This window comes from Ovis aries, chromosome 16, assembly GCF_016772045.2.
Source record: "Ovis aries strain OAR_USU_Benz2616 breed Rambouillet chromosome 16, ARS-UI_Ramb_v3.0, whole genome shotgun sequence".
Lineage (NCBI taxonomy): Eukaryota > Metazoa > Chordata > Mammalia > Artiodactyla > Bovidae > Ovis > Ovis aries.
In genome coordinates, this window is record NC_056069.1 from 65903377 (window position 1) to 65920840 (window position 17464).

Below are 17464 nucleotides of genomic sequence, written 5' to 3' on the forward strand. Positions count from 1 at the left end.
GTGAGGCCAGCAACCCTGACGTGGGTGGGGTCACGGGCAGAGGCCAAGGTGAAAAATCTCAGCACGAGGTTGTAAACAACAGCATCCAAGCTAGAGCCAAGAAACAGAGCCAACCAACAGCTGGGAAATCGACCTCAAGTAAACAGAAGACAAGTGAAAGTGAAAATGTCAGCCGCTTAGTTGTGTCTGACTCTTTGTGACCCCATGGGCTGTAGCCTGCCAGGTTTCCCTGTCCATGGGATTTCCCAGAAAAGAATACTGGAGTGGGTTGCCATTCCCATCTCCAGGGGATCTTCCTGAACCCGGGATCAAACTCTGGTTTCCTACAGTAGAAGCAGATTCTTTACTGCCTGAGCCACCCTAGCAAGTAAAATGACTCTGAAATAAGGATGTTTAAGGCACTCGAGCTCATCACTGACTCAACGGACATGACTTTGAGCAAACTCCAGGAGTTGGTGATGGACAGGGAAGCCTGGCGTGCTGCAGTCCACGGGGTCGCAAAGAGCCGGACATGACTGAGCGACTGAACAGCGAAGGAATGAAGATGCTTACAGAGATTTATTAACGAACAGGCTGAGAGCAGCAATTAAACCCAAGCGTGCGTCGTAAAACCAGAAGAAGAGTAAAAGCAGAAACGAGTGGACACACACACAAAGCCAACAGACAGACCCATCCACTAAGGGAAGGGAAAGACCAATCTACTAAGCCGAGTCCCATGAAGGCAGCTCGGGGTGCCACCAACGGACAGCGCCTATAGGTGCAGAGACACAACAGGGGCAGTCACATCCCACAGGGAAGGAGTTTACGTTCTCCGGAGACAGGGGTAGAGAGAGGGCTATGCAACACGCTCTGCAGACGGCCGTAAGTGCTGAGGAGAGACCAGAGAGGGTGAGGGTCTCCTGATGGGAGGGCAGCCAGGCACCTGGGGAGGCCACTTTGGGAAGGCCCCCAGATGACGTTAATGAAGGAAACGCACGAGTGTCCACCAGTCACGACAGAGTGTGTCATTCACGTGAAAAAAGGAAGCTCAGAGAATTCTGAACAGAAGGAGTATTTGTCCTTCCAGACAGGAAAGTGAAAGTCACTCAGTCCTGTCCGACTCTTTGCGACCCCACGGACTGTACAGTCCACGGGATTCTCCAGGCCAGAATACTGGACTGGGTAGCCTTTCCCTTCTCCAGGGAATCTTCCTGACCCAGAAATCTAACCGAGGTCTCCTGCATTGCAGGTGGATTCTTTACCAACTGAGCTACGAGGGAAGCCTCCAGACAGGAAGGCTTCTTCGAAAGCTCCGTTGTTAAAAGGTGGCCGCGGTGCTAGGAAAGACCCGGGGTCCATGCCACAGACGGCAAAGGATGCTCTTAACCTGCTTCCTGCTTCTGTCCTCGTGCACTGGGGTGACGGCGGAGGGGCGGTGGACCACGTGTGCCACTGAGGGCAGTGGGTGAGGGTGTGCGTGGAGCAAATGGGGAGCAGAGGGGTGGGGGGGGGGGTGGCACCCAGCACTGCAAAAGGCTTGAGTGGAGGAACGAGGAGGAGACGCCAGGGGAGCCTCTCTGAGCACGGGAGCCTCTTCTGGGAGAGGGACAACATCGTCTCCATCTGAGCTCCCCATCTCAGCATCCTTTACACCAGAGAGACCAACCCGAGTTCACTCTGCCCAGCCTCTCCCTTCACAGAAGGAACTGAGGGTCAAAGATGAGGATGCTTTGTCTGAGATCACAGGACAGAATTCTCTGGAAACCCCATTCTTGGACTTCCCAAGGGCTCTGTTCAGCTCAGGCTCTTGACCTGGCACTTGAACTTTTTTTTTTTTCTCTTTTTATTTTTCAAATTTTGAAAGTATGATAACACATTTACAGGAGACTTGAAAAATACAAAACAAGGGTACCCATAGTTCTACTAGATATTATAATTATTTTTTAAGTGGATAAATTAAGGTTTTTCAATATGACAGTCTCAATATGAAACTGTCAAAAATTAATAGAAGGAACAGACAGGAAAGCAGAAGGATATAGTAGGCCTGAAAAGCACTATGAACCATCTCAACATAATTAAGATTTACACAACGTTCGCACAACACTAGGGTACAGATTCTATTCAAGTTCCCATAGACTATAAACTAAGGACAGAAAGGGAAGTCGCTCAGTCATGTCCAACTCTTCGTGACCCCATGGAACGCAGCCTACCAGGGTCCTCTGTCCGTGGGATTCTCCAGGCAAGACTACTGGAGTGGGCTGCCATTTCCTTCTCCAAGGACACAAAACCAGGTGCAAAAATTGCATGGTCTAAAGGTACTGACATCAGACAGAGTCTGCTCTCCTTCCACTGTGGAATTACATTAGAGGTCAATATCAAAAGATAATTGAAAGTAACACACATCGGCACTTGAATCCTTCTGTGTGTTCCAACTTGAGTCTCTCTTCTCGGCCTCCCCAGTAACTCCGGGGAGTCTCCTAACGACTGTGGCTCCTGCGCCTCTCCCTCCCCAGGCTCTTGGCCCCCAGCAGCTCAGCAACAGCCCTCTTGGCACTCAGCTTCCTCTCTCCCTCGATGGCAACAGAACCCCTTGGCATCAATTACAAGCTTGAAGCTACTAACTAGGATACCCGCACCCGTGCCTGGAACCATCTGATCAAGCAACCAGCAGACAAGAACCACGTGGCCCCAGCACAAGGGGAAAAGCCCACTGGACTACCGTCTCCTAAAGACCTAGCATCCCCCAGACATGGCCCTCTTCTAAACCAAGAGCCTCCCAGGCTCAGCATGAGGAACGGCAGGTCTCCCTGCTGCTATGACATCATCATGTTGACACCAAACCTGGAGATCCGGTCCCTGAGCAAAGAGTTTAAGTTCAGTCTTTGCAACTTCAAGGCACAGAGAGCGGTGCCCACCCCAGGGGGATTCCAGAACAACGAGAGACTCGAGGGGCTGGAGAAGGAAGTACAAAGGCGGGGTGCGAGTTGCAAAGGCAGCCTCAGCCATTGGAAACAGGTGACAAGGTGAGCCTGGGCGGTCCCTGACCGCCGGCAGGTCTGATGGGTTAAAATGGGCACCGGGTGACTTCACTCGGCAGAGCCCCGTGGGCCAGCTATTTCCGAAGATGGTCTTCTCAGCCTCTGTTTACAGGTTGGGGCCAGGTGTACAGAACCTGGTATGTCACAGATCAAAATACAGAAAGCATTTGGACATCTTACCTGGTCCCAGGGAGAGACGGTGCCCCCAAAACACATGAACAAGTAGCCCATGGCCACGAGACAGATCCATATCACCAAAGAGAAGAGGCGCAGCAGCTTCTTAAACACCGACTCGATGCACACCAGGATGAAGATCGCAAAGAAAATCGCCAGGGCTGTCGGAACTGTGATTAAAAATGCCACGTGGTCTTCAACTTCCTAAGGGGAGGGGAAAAAACATCACAAAGGGACAATTTAGAAAGCTTGTGGCGCCCATGACTTGTTATTAATATCGAAATGTTATCAACATCAGTCAAGGTTTAAACAGGCCAGGTTTTAAGAGGGACTTCAGAAGTAGAAAAATTTGAACTTTCGAAATTTAAGTTTCTTATTAACTTAAGAAATGTTTTTCTACATAAATAACCCAATACTGGGCTTCTCAGGTGGTGAAGTGGTAGAGAAGCCTCCTGCCAAGGCAAGAGAAGTAGGTTCAATGCCTGGGTTGGGAAGATCCCCTGGAAGATGGCAACCAACTCCAGTTCTTGCCTGGGAAATCCCACGTGTGCCAGCAGAGCCTCTCTGAGCATGGGAGCCTCTTCTGGGAGAGGGACAACATCGTCTCCATCTGAGCTCCCCATCTCAGCATCCTTTACACCACAGAGACCAACCCGAGTTCACAGAGGAGCCTGGAGGGCTGCGGTTCATGGGATTGCAGAGTCGGACACAACTGAGTGAATGAGCACACGTGATCTAGGAATGGATATTTAAACTACACAAAACAGCCATGCCATCGAATGCAAATTTTCCCTGGTAAGTGAAAAAATGGATTTCATTCAAAAGTAAATGTGAGAACACAGAATGTAAGGACAAAATAAGGCAAACAACTTCAGACAATCAGATATGCTCTAATCATAGGAAATTAAGGCCTGCAAATGGTTTTGAAATGGCTTATTTTAAAAAAGAACTAAATACTATCTTGGATTCTAAAACTAGAAGCTTTTCTTTTAATGCATTGCAATTAATGTTTTAACAAGATCAAGGCTAATAGAAAAGGGTCAGAAAGTACTAAAAATAGAAGATGAGAGAGTGGGAAATATTTAGAAGACTGTGCCATTTAGCTAGCTTCCTTTTCCGCCTTTCTTGGGCTCTGGCAGCAAAAGGAAAATGGACATTATTAGCCTGTTACTAATGCATTTTTTAAAACTCTACATTTGCACACTAATAGTCATTTTCTATTCATCTCTATCTAGCCACATAACCCTTCAAATGCACACTATTACAATTCCACACAATGCAATAAACCTAGCGTTTCCTCTGATTATCCAAGCCTGGATTTTAGGCTTTAGCTTCTCCAAATATTCTGCTGGAAACTTGCTCTGAACAGCACACGCCATGGGATGGAACACAGTGTAAAAGCTTTAATCTTCAGCTAATACATTTAGTTGATGAAATACTCAAAGGAGTTTCAACCAAAACAATCCATATAGCCAGGGCCCTAAGAACTTCTACTGAAGTTTCAGAATATTAACACTTACAGTAGAGGGCTTCCCTGGTGGTTCAATGGTCAAGACTCTGCCCGCCCATGTAGGAGACATGGGTTCGATCTCTGATTTGGGAAGATCCCACATGCCAGAAGCCCGAGCACCACACTACTGAGGCCGCGCTCTAGAGCCTGGGAGCTGCAACTGTTGCAGCCCACGGGCCCCAGAGCCTGCGCTCCGCAAGGAGAGTGGCCACCACGATGAGAAGCCCAAACACTGCAGCCAGAGACGCGGCCCTGCTCGCGGCAACCAAGACTGAGCTCTGCCAAAAGTAAGAAAACAAGACAAAACTCAAAAGTTACAGTGCAACCTGGGACATACAGCGTAGGTCTTTCAAATACCAGAGCCTGGGGAAGCCCTCACCTTTTCTGGTGGGTACAGGGCTCACTCTGGGCCACGAGCATCTCTTACTTCACCCTGGAGATGCCCCGCCACCTCCTTCAGATATCCGGCCACTGACCACAGGGAGGCGGGCAGGAAGGCGGGTGAGGCACACCAGGCGGCAGGCCCAGGCTGACACCCAGGAGAAAGCAGGGGGGCCGGACCACCTTCAGCGCCTTCTCTTCCCTTTCCTCTCTCACAGTTACAGGTGTCGAGCAACAACTGTGAGAAAGCCAAGAGCGACAGCAATCACAGCAAGTGCTCACGTCAGTTGCTGCTGAGTTGCTCAACTGTGTCTGACTATGACCCCATGCACTGCAGCACACCAAGCTTCCCTGTCCTTCACCATCTACTTTGCTAAAACTCATGTCCTTGGAGTCGATGATGCCATCCCACCATCTCATCCTCTATCGCCCCCTTCTCCTCCTGCCCTCAATCTTTCCCAGCATCAGGGTCTTTTCCAATGAGTCGGCTCTTCGCATCAAATGGCCAAAGTATTGGAGCTTCAGTCTCAGTCTTTCCAGTGAATATTCAGGGCTGATCGCCTTTAGGATGGACTGGTTTGATCTCCTTGCTGGCCAAGGGACTCTCAAGAGTCCTCTCCAGCACCACAGTTCGAAAGCATCAACTCTAACATGGCTATTTTTCTGCTAAGCACTCAGGTACATTAAGGTCTTTTATTCTCACACCAGCCGTATGAGTGCAGGCACGGTTGCCTGCACAGGTGAGAAAATGCAGGCCTCTGAATGGGAAGGAGGCACCAGGGTTGTGGGGCTGATTGGGAGAGAATGGGGCTTCACCCAGGGGATGGTCTGTGTTGCCATCACAGCAGAGCCCTGTGCCCTGTGTGCATAAACGATGCATGAGCCCCGGTGTAGCCAGTTCCCCAGTGGCCAAAAGAATGTTTCCAGAACAGCCAGAAGACAGAAGGGCCCAGTGGGATGTTCTCACAACCTCCCTCCCCTACTATTTCTGTCCACGATTAAGTGCCTTCTTGTACTTTGACCTTCAGACACAGGTTCCAGTCATTACAAAAGGTTGTCTGGGATCCACCCACACCCCAGTGCTCCCCAGCACCCAATGTTCCCCAGCACCCAACACTCCCCAGTCCGTGCCCTGATCCACGGACCAGGGCACACAGGGATACAGCAGCCTGTCTTCTGAGGACGTCTCACTCAAGGTCGTGGTTGCTGCACACACAGAGCCGTGAAAACGTGATTTTACTTTAAACTTCCCCAAATGAAGTTAACTGAGCTGCAAACAGAAAGCCAGCCAGTAGAGAAGCAGGACAGCTGCCTTCCTGCTGTGGATTTTCCATCATTTCATTAACCCCATAGGAAAGCAACAACCGTTGACTGTATTGGCTTCAGTTATCCAGAAAGGAAGAAAGTGGTGTGAAAACCTGCGTGACTGTCAAGTGAAAAGTGTGAGTCACTCAGTCATGTCTGAGTCTTTGCGATCCCACAGACTGTAGCCCGCTAGGCTCCTCTGTCCCAGGAAATCTCTTGGCAAGAATACCACAGTGGGTTGACATTTCCTTCTCTGGGGCGTCGTCCCTACCCAGGGATCGAACTCAGGTCTCCTGCATTGCATTACCGTCTGAGACAGCAGGGAAGCCCATCAAGTGAAAATCAGTAGCTAAAGGCACAGAGAAGCTGTGACCTGTGACCTGTGTCTTTATGGGAAGAGGAGGATGAAGTATACAGCCCATAGCCGCTTTCCTTGCATTTCTCTGCTCAAAGATCCAACCGTGAACAAGGGAAAGACCCAATGCCTTGGTGAGCCAGGAACATTATATAATAAGATTTGATATGGGTTTGGGGTTTAAATACTGGCAGCTCTCTCTTTTTTTTCACCATCAGGGTCTTGATCCCAGACAACCCACTAGTCTGGGCTGCAGGGTGACCTCTCCACTAGGCACAGTGGACATTGGTCCCCTAATATTTTTAGGGCCCCACAGAAATGCTTTATTTCCTTCAAAATCAGAACAACAAAAGACCCAAGCTTCTAGTCTCAAAGGATACATACACCTCCATGCTCACCCAGTGTCAACTAGGACTGTGAATGTACGTTTAGGGAAGAAGGGCAGACAAAGGCCTCTCCATCCTAAAAGGACCCGAGGGCGTCCAGTATCCCTGCTTACCGGATGCATGGCATTGCCTGGGTCACCCCACGCCCCGGAGAAGGACTCCCCTCAGCTTTGAAGTCCTGTCCCCAACCCGGGCAGGGAGGCCCGTTCCCAGATGGCCTGTGGCTTCAGACAGTCAGTCTCTGCTCACAAGGCCAGTGGCCCCTGACCACTGCAAAACCTGAGCCCTCTGAAGAATCCGGGCTCTTCCAGAAAGAGAACAGCTGTCAATTTATTCTGCGTTTGCCTTTTGAACCTTAACTCCAAACAAGTCTTAATATGGACTGCTCTACTAAATAGAATCTTTTGTAAAGGGGGGGGGGGGCAAAGGGAAAAAAAAAATAAAAACAACAGTAGCATATTCATTAAAAATGTATAAGCTTATAAACCACATTCTTTCCTAGCCCTGCATTTGGATCATGCATTTTTCTTAAGGCGAGTAAGTAAATGAAACAGCGAAACGCCCTCAGACCTTGAATTACACACCCTCCCCCCCCTTATTCCAGCCCCAGTGGACAGGAAGGAGAACGAAGCCGCAGCAGCCCACCCGTGGCTACTCTTTTATGAAATAGCTGAGTTTTCAAAATTCAGTGTATAAAACAAATAAGAGCAGCTGAAAATAAAGTGAACGAAAACAGTGAAAACACTGTCGATCTAAATTAAATATGTTTATGCAGCCCAACCCCTCCTCCCTTCATGGAAATAAAAAATGTACCACGGTACACAAACTAAATAAAATGTACAGAAATGCCTTTAAGACATGGCTTTAAAAAGATTTTTTAAAAGTCACCATACAACGCAAACTAAATGTGTTAACACGCCTTTAAAAGGAAGACCGCGAGCGTCCCATTACCTCCTGTCATGATAATGGGTTCCCATCACTCTCCAGGAATGTTTCATCTTTCTCTGATCAGTGCATTTAATTTGGGAGGGAGTCAAACTGCCAGGCCTATTAAACACCCATTGCTTCTCTTTATCATATAACAATGGCCTTGTTTCTTGGAGGCTTTTCCATGGAGCAACAGATTATGTATATTTTCCATATTTTCCACGTGTGTTTTTCATTCTTTTCGTTAAACAGTACTGTTTTCCTCTTAGATGGCAAAGGACACTCTAACGTAAAATACGTTTCTGTTGTTGCTGTTTAGTCGCTCAGTCGTGTCGGACTCTTTCCAACCCCGTGGACTGCAGCCCCTCAGGCGCCAGCGCCCCGAGTCTGTCCTCCTCCCTCCTGCACACCATCTCTCCTCTCTCTCCTCGGTCTACCTCCTCCACATTTAATTTCATCAATAGTATCAGTGATTCAGCCATCTCTGTTTGTGAGCCCACGGATGTAGCCCGCCAGGCTCCTCTGTCCATGGGATTCTCGAGGCCAAGACGCTGGAGTGGGTTCCCATTCCCTCCTCCAGGGGATCTTCCCAACCCAGAGATCAAACCCAGGTCTCCCACACTCCTGGCAGATTCTTTTACCAACTGAGCCATCGCGGAAGCCCAGGAAGACTGGAGTGGGCAGCCTGTCCCTTCTCCCGAGGATCTTCCTGACCCAGGAATCAAACCAGGGTCTCCTGCATTGCAAGCAGATTCTTTACCAACCGAGCTACTGGGGAAGAAAGGGTCATAGATCTAAAGGCAAAATGCAAAATAATCCTGAAAAACTCCAAAAGTCTTCCCATGAGCAAACCCGTACTGTGCAGTAAAAGTGGTGCTCAGAGGGAAACTGGTCATCTTACAAGTTAGACTCAATCACCCTTTTGTCAGCTTGGCCTTACTGGGAGTTGCCATTTCTTAGATTCGCTTTCCCTCCACGGCTCTCTCTTAGAGTTGAATAGAAGAATCTGTGGCAGAACTGGGAGGGGGACGTGGAGCAAGTCCTCACCAGAATCTCTTCCCGGAACGCTCCCGAGTGAGAGCAGGCCTTTGGAGAGGCCTGCCCAAGATCTTAGAGGCAGACGCCAAGCCGCCCCAGGAAGGGCGACGTGCAGGATCAGATGAGGCTGAGACACGTGGGGAGGAGCCTGATGGGGCCCAGCCGGCCCGACTCTGTGCTCCACGTGCAGGACTCCAACGAGGTCAGCCGGACAGGGTCCCCACTAGAGACCGTCCAGATGGGGCTCCCCTGATGGGTGGGTAAGCTCTGCTTTTGGAGATCCCCACAAGCCCTGACTGCACAGGGATTCTCCACTGATTCAAGGCTCCCTGCTGCTGCCAAGGTTCACGCAAAGAAAGGAGGCTGAAAACTGATGAACTAAAGATCCCACTGCAGAAATCTGGAAAAGAACAGCGGAAGCCCAAAGCAAGCACTGAGTTGGCCCAAACATTCGTTCACGAGTTTCCACAATGGAAAAACCCAGAGAAACTTTGGGGCCAACCAAATAGAAAGAAAATGTGGTGGTCAGGGACTTTCCAAAATATTTCCTATTTCTTTCTTCTGGGTTCCTTCTGGATTCACCTTCTAACCTCTTTTGATGTTCCAAGCAGCCATTTTGAGCAAAAAAAAAAAAAAAGAATAAAAGTGAAGTGTTTCTCTCCCAGGCAGAGGCACGTAAAAGCCACTATGAGGCTGCTGGCACTTTCTTTCCACGGCGTTAACGATTACAGAAGCATCCGTCATGAGGAGGACTCCTACAGCCCAGCCCAGGTGAGCAGAGCCCCCCTCCTACCCCACACTGGCCAGGACATGCTGCAAGAAGTCTGCCTCTGGTGTGGGAAGCCACAGGGAGCAGGGTTGAGCTACCATTGCCAAACTGCTGATTCAGGAGGAAAGTGAAACATGTGAATTTTTCAATCACTAAACACGTTGGGGGTTTTATGCAGCAACAGATAACTAGAACACTGAAGTCTGGTCAATGAAACATGAAAGTGATGGGGCACTTCCATGCGGATGATGTCAATTGCCAGAGAGAAGCACTCTTTTCTTCCCTAGTGTATTATATTCAGTGGAAGGACAGATACTGAAGCTGAAGCTCTAATATTCTGGCCACCTGATGCAAAGAGCCGACTCACTAGAAAAGACCCTGAGGCTGGAAAAGATTGAAGGCAGGAAAAGGGGACGACAGAGGATGAGATGGTTGGGTGGCACCAACTCACAGGACATGAGTTTGAGCATCTCCGGGAGACAGTGCAGGACAGAGAAGCCTAGCGTGCTGCATGGGGTCACAGGTCAGACACAACTTAGCAACTATACAACAACAACACAGCAATCAAGGAAGGAAGGATGCTGTGGGATGCAGCTCCCTTCATTCTAAATCTCTGCGTAACTGATGTGAGAGAATTCCTCTGCTGACTCACATTTACTGTGCAGCTCAAACAAAATATAAACCTTTGTTGTGTTAAGCTACTAAGACTCTGGAGTTGTTTGTTTCCATAGCATATCATAATCTAATATGTTTTGATTGACACAGAGGTAATGAAGACAGAAAGCAAAAATGCAACACAGTGTATCAAAAAAGACAATTTTTTTTGTAAAAAGTTAAGACAAAACAGACATCTAGTAAGATTAAGTTAAAAAAAAGAAAGCATCTAAGTATTATCAAATATTACCATCAAACTTGAGAATTGGGATGAAATGCAAAGCGTCTTAGAAAAGGCTTACTAAAACTGACTCAAGAAATAAAGTTAGAAATACTATAATCCTATTATTATCAAAGATGCTAAAGCAAAAATTTTTAAATCTCTCTCCAAAGAAAGCAACAAACCCATGTGGTTTTCTAAGTAAATTCTTTCAACTCTTTCTAACATAATGAAAACTTTTAGGAAACTAAAAATAAAGGCATACTCCCTGACTTTTAAGACCAGAAAAACTTACAAAAAAGAAAAATGCCAATCTGATAAAGAAATATTCCAAATTCATTTTACCAAAGACTATGTCAGCAAAAACCTTAAAATGTTAGCACTTCACATCCAACATTTTATATCATAAAAACTGTATTAGCATGAATACAAAAAATTCTCAGTAATAGAAAATTATAATTCACTACACTGACTTTAAAACACATCAAAAAATCTTTTGATTATCTCAGTTTGGTAAAACTAAACAATCATACTTGAAACCAGTCTGTTGTTCCATGTCTAGTTCTAATTGTTGCCTCCTGACCTACATATAGGTTTCTTAAGAGGCAGGTCAGGTAGTCTGGTATTCCCATCTCTTTCAGAATTTTCCACAGTTTATTGTGATCCACACAGTCAAAGGCTTGGGCATAGTCAATAAAGTAGAAATAGATGTTTTTTCTGGAACTCTCTTGCTTTATCGATGATCCAGCGGATGTTGGCAATTTGAACTCTGGTTCCTCTGCTGGAAAAACAGACTGGTTCCAAATGGGAAAAGGAGTAGTCAAGGCTGTATATTGTCACCCTGCTTATTTAACTTCTATGCAGAGTATATCAGTAGAAACGCTGAGCTGGAAGAAGCACAAGCTGGAATGGAGATTGCCGGGAGAAACATCAATAACCTCAGATATACAGATGACACCACCCTTATGGCAGAAAGTGAAGAGGAACTAAAAAGCCTCTTGACGAAAGTGAAAGAGCAGAGTGAAAAGTTGGTTTAAAGCTCAACATTCAGAAAATGAAAATCATGGCATCTGGTCCCATCACTTCATGGCAAATAGATGGGGAAACAGTGGAAACAATGTCAGACTTTATTTTGGGGGGCTCCAAAATCACTGCAGATGGTGACTGCAGCCATGAAATTAAAAGACGCTTATTCCTTGGAAGGAAAGGTATGACCAACCTAGGCAGCATATTCAAAGGCAGAGACATTACTTTGCCAACAAAGATCTGTCTAGTCAAGGCTATGGTTTTTCCAGTGGTCATGTGTGGATGTGAGAGTTGGACTGTGAAGAAAGCTGAGTGCCAAAGAATTGATGCTGTTGAACTGTGGTGTTGGAGAAAACTCTTGAGAGTCCCTTAGACTGCAAGGAGATCCAACCAGTCCATTCTAAAGGAGATCAGCGCTGGGTGTTCTCTGGAAGGAATGATGCTAAAGCTGAAACTCCAGTACTTTGGCAACCTCATGTGAAGAGTTGACTCATTGGAAAAGACTCTGATGCTGGGAGGGATTAGGGGCAGGAGGAGAAGGGGACGACAGAGGATGAGATGGCTGGATGGCATCACCGACTCGATGGACGTGAGTTTGAGTGAACTCCGGGAGTTGGTGATGGACAAGGAGGCCTGGCGTGCTGCAGTTCATGGGGTCGCAAAGAGTCGGACACGACTGAGCGACTGAACTGAACTGAAACAATCATATTTAAACTTTTTCTATAAATTAACCAAAAGGAATGTCAAAGGATATCTATAAAATCTATAACCAGCATCATCTTAAATGAATAAACTATTAAGGAATTCTATTTAAAACCAGAAAAAAAGGCAAGGGCACCCACAATCACCGGTTTTGTCAACAGCACATTAGTTTCAGGCCAACACAATAATACAAGATAAAGAAATGAAAAAAAAAATGTATTGGACAAAATAAAATAAAACTCTCAGTACTTGCAGATAAACTAAAAACGATCCAAAACTAAGATCATGACATCCAGTCCCATCACATCATGGCAAACATGGAAACAATAGAATGTTTCCATTATGGGGAACAATAGAAACAGTAACAGACTGTATTTTCTTGGGCTCCTAAATCACTGCAGAAGGTGACTGCAGCCATGAAATTAAAAGATGCTTGCTCCCTGGAAGAAAAGTATGTCAAACCTAGACAGCATATTAAAAAACAGAGACATTACTTTGCTGGCAAAGGTCTGTCTGGTCAAAGCTATGGTTTTTACCAGTAGTCATGTATGGATGTGAGAGTTGGACCATAAACAAAGCTGAGTGCTGAAGAATTGATGCTTTTGAACTGTGGTGTTGGAGAAGACTCTTGAGAGTCCCCTGGACTGCAAGGAGGTCAATCCTGAAGGAGATCAGTCCTGGGTGTTCCTTGGAAGGACTGATGCTGAAGCTGAAGCTCCAATACTTTGGCCACCTGATCCAAAGAACTGACTCACTGGAAAAAACCCTAATGCTGGGAAATAGTGAAGGCAGGAGGAGAAGAGGGTGACAGAGGATGAGTTGGTTGGGTAGTATCACCGACTCAATGGACATGAGTCTGAGCAAACTCCAGGGGTTGGTGATGGACAGGGAGGCCTGGCATGCTGCAATCCATGGATTGCAAAGAATCAGACACGACTGAGCAACTGAACTGAACTGATTTACAGATGATATGATTGTCTATGTAGAGAACCTGAAAGTATCTGCATTTCAGTTACTAGTAACAGAAAGGATATGATAAGTTGTATAAATATAAAATAATATCCAAAATTAAATTATATTCTTTTACAGCATCAACAAAAGAATCAGTTCAGTTCAGTTCAGTTCAGTCACTCAGTTGTGTCCGGCTCTTTGCGACCCCATGAATTGCAGCACGCCAGGCCTCCATGTCCATCACCAACTCCCGGAGTTTACTCAAACTCATGTCCATCGAGTCGGTGATGCCATCCAGCCATCTCATCCTCTGTCATCCTCTTCTCCTCCTGCCCCCAATCTTTCCCAGCATCAGGGTCTTTTCCAATGAGTTAACTCTTCGCATGAGGTGGCCAAAGTATTGGAGTTTCAGCTTTAGCATCAGTCCTTCCAATGAACACCCAGGACTGATCTCCTTTAGAATGGACTGGTGGGATCTCCCCGCAGTCCAAGGGACTCTCAAGAGTCTTCTCCAACACCACATTTCAAAAGCATCAATTCTTCGCTGCTCAGCTTTCTTCACAGTCCAACTCTCACATCCATACATGACCACTGGGAAAACCATAGCCTTGACTAGATGGACCTTTGTTGGCCAAGTAATGTTTCTGCTTTTTAATGTTATCTAGGTTGGTCATAACAAAAGGATAGAAATTCCCAGTTTCATAATTTTTAAAATACAATTTACAGTAAGCAATAAAATACATAATATCCTTTGGTATCAATGAGTAAGAACAACTTATGGAAAACTATAAAACATTACTGAACCACATAAATGAATGGAGAGACAGCCCATGTTCATGGATAGAAAAATTTAATATCACAAAATATGAATTCCCAGCAATGAACCGATAGATTAAATATAACACTAACAAGATCCTACTTGAGTTTTTTTTATATTGAGGTTAAAATAAGTTAATTGTAAAGTTTGTATGGAAGAAGAAAAAGTCAAGAATAACCAAAAAGCTTTTCAAAAAGTTGAATGTTATTTCCCTTGCCCAATATAAATACTTATTATAAAGCTTTATTAATTATACTCTGTGCATGTATATTTAAAAAAGAAAAAACTTAACCAATGGAGCAGAAAAGATAACCCATAACAAACCACTTGTATACGGAATTTTGATTTATAACAGATATGGTGAAAGAAGTAACTAACATGGATATGTAAAAATCAGTTCTCCACAAGAAAAAGGCACGTAAATGGATCTTGATCACTATCTTATACCGCACCAACGCCATATATAGGCACGTATGACAAAATGGATAAAATGAACGGAAAGAAATGACAAAAAGTGCAGATGAAGTCCACTTCTGAGGGATGGTAGGGAAATGAGAGGTGAAGTATACAGACTGGTAGATATTACTGGGGTATTCTAGTTTGGACTGGGGACACGGGTGCTTAGTTTCAGTGTAAACAAACAAACATATCAGTGAAAATTGAGCTCAATAATCAAAGTTTAATTAAATTAATCAAATGATAAATTCCATTCTGTGCACCTAATGTCCAATTCTGAAGAACATGGGTGTTATAGGTTTGAATTAACTGCAAGTCAACAACTGGGAAAGAGTAGATGTTAGATCAACCGTATGTCTGAACTATGCTAACATTTCTTCATTACCTCTTTCATTTTTGTTCATCCAATTTCCTATCCTCCTCATTTTTAACATCACATGGCTTTTGTTCTACTGATGCACCAGTCTAAAACTTCCATTCTTTCCTAATATCCACAGATCACTAGTAGCTTGAAATCGTAATTATTTCCCCTTTTTTATATAGCTTAAAAGATAATACAGTACATTAAAATACACAGGCAATAATTCAATCTTTGCAGTAAGCCCACAGGAATGGAATCCTGCACCTGTGATATTACACTTGTCCTGGCCATGCTATCCCAAGATCATTATGTCTGAGGGATAGTAAAGGACACTGGTAGAAGTGGGGAGACATTCTCATTCTTAAACTCTCAGTCAGGGCTCTCATCACCAGAGCCCTGCGTGGTCTACCACTGTCTCCAGCAGGAACCTTCTGGAAGGTGGAAACCCTAGACACTGCACTTATTCATAAGCTCCTCTCTGACAATAGTCATCATCTTTAGAAATCCTCTCAAGAATTTCAAGTTCTAAGAAGAAGCTATGGTACTTTATATTTGTATGCTTCCAATGCAATAAATTATTCACTCAGTAGATTTTAATTGCATTAATAACTGCAATTTTCCATTTCAAGAACCAGGTTTTTAAAAGGATTCGGTTCAGCTCTTGAGATACAGCTGGACTTCCGCATCCTTTACAGCGACAGAGGAGCAACCCAGGTCTGTGGTCTCGTCCCCTCTGTCCTGGCACTGCTGTTCCAGGGCCCTGGGCAGAATCAGAAAGCTGGCCGGCAAAGCTGCTCATGGGGATTTTTAGGCTGGGGTTCTCTACTCTGCCCATCACTCTCTCTTGAAGCTGGCACCTGGGGATGGAAGTGTAAGCCCAAGTGACATGATGATTTGTAATGTGAACCTCCAAACTGCAAATCTCTCTGGGCTCCCATCTTTGCGGTTTTTCAGTTCAGTTCAGTTGCTCAGTCGTGTCTGAATCTTTGCAACCCCATGAATTGCAGCACGCCAAGCCTCCATGTCCATCACCAACTCCCAGAGTTCACTCAGACTCACATCCATCAAGTCGGTGATGCCATCCAGCCATCTCATCCTCTGTCGTCCCCTTCTCCTCCTGCCCCCAATCCCTCCCAGGCATCAGAGTCTTTTCCAATGAGTCAACTCTTCGCATGAGGTGACCAAAGTACTGGAGTTTCAGCTTTAGCATCATTCCTTCCAAAGAACATCCAGGGCTGATCTCCTTCAGAATGGACTGGCTGGATCTTCTTGCAGTCCAGGGGACTCTCAAGAGTCTTCTCCAACACCACAGTTCAAAAGCATCGATTCTTCGGCGCTCAGCTTTCTTCACAGTCCAACTCTCACATCCACACATGACCACTGGGAAAACCATAGCCTTGACTAGATGGACCTTTGTTGGCAAAGTAATGTCTCTGCTTTTGAATATGCTGTCTAGGTTGGTCATAACTTTTCCTCCAAGGAGTAAGCATCTTTTAATTTCATGGCTGCAATCACCATCTGCAATGATTTTGGAGCCCCCCAAAATAAAGTCTGACACTGTTTCCACTGTTTCCCCATCTATTTCCCATGAAGTGATGGGACCAGATGCCATGATTTTCATTTTCTGAATGTTGAGCTTTAAGCCAACTTTTCACTCTGCTCTTTCACTTTCAGCAAGAGGCTTTTTAGTTCCTCTTCACTTTCTGCCATAAGGGTGGTGTTATCTGTATATCTGAGGTTACTGATACTTCTCCTGGCAATCTCGATTCCAGCTTGTGCTTCTTCCAGCTCAGCGTTTCTCCTAATGTACTCTGCATAGAAGTTAAATAAGCAGGGTGACAATATACAGCCTTGACATACTCCTTTTCCTATTTGGAACCAGTCTGTTGTTCCAATAACAAAAATGTCCAGTTCTAACTGTTGCTTCCTGACCTGCATATAGGTTTCTCAAGAGGCCAGTCAAGTGGTCTGTGGTTTTTACTGGATCCTTATACAAAGAGGGCACTGAAGCAACATTATCAAAGTCTTAACTGGGCCAAATGGATCAAACACATGAGCTGATTCAACAACCCTTTTCTCTCCTTCCGAATGCACTGGGGGGCTGCAAACCAAAACTGCCAGATGTGTGTTAATTTCCCATCGACAGTTTGATGCCAGGGAGCATAAGTGAAAGTCACTAAGTCATGTCTGACTCTTTACAACCCCATGGACTATATAGTCCATGGAATTCTCTAGGCCAGAATACTGGAGTGGGTGGCCTTTCCCTTCTCCAGGGGATCTTCCCAACTTAGCAATCAAACCCAGGTCTCCCACATTGCAGGTGAATTCTTTACCAGCTGAGCCACAAGGGAAGCCCAAGAATACTGGAGTGTGTAGCCCACCCCTTCTCCAGCAGATCTTCCCAACCCAGGAATC

The 17464-nt window shown here is 45.7% G+C and overlaps 1 protein-coding gene across 1 annotated transcript in view; it reads right to left on the bottom strand.

Moving 5' to 3' along the window:
- Nucleotides 1–17464, bottom strand: part of ADCY2 (adenylate cyclase 2) — a 455956-nt gene that overhangs the window by 431758 nt on the left and 6734 nt on the right. Inside the window, exon 2 of the mRNA XM_027980173.2 lies at nucleotides 3198–3395. Within this exon, the coding sequence (XP_027835974.1) occupies nucleotides 3198–3395 (198 nt within the window). The remainder of the gene's footprint in view (nucleotides 1–3197; nucleotides 3396–17464) is intronic.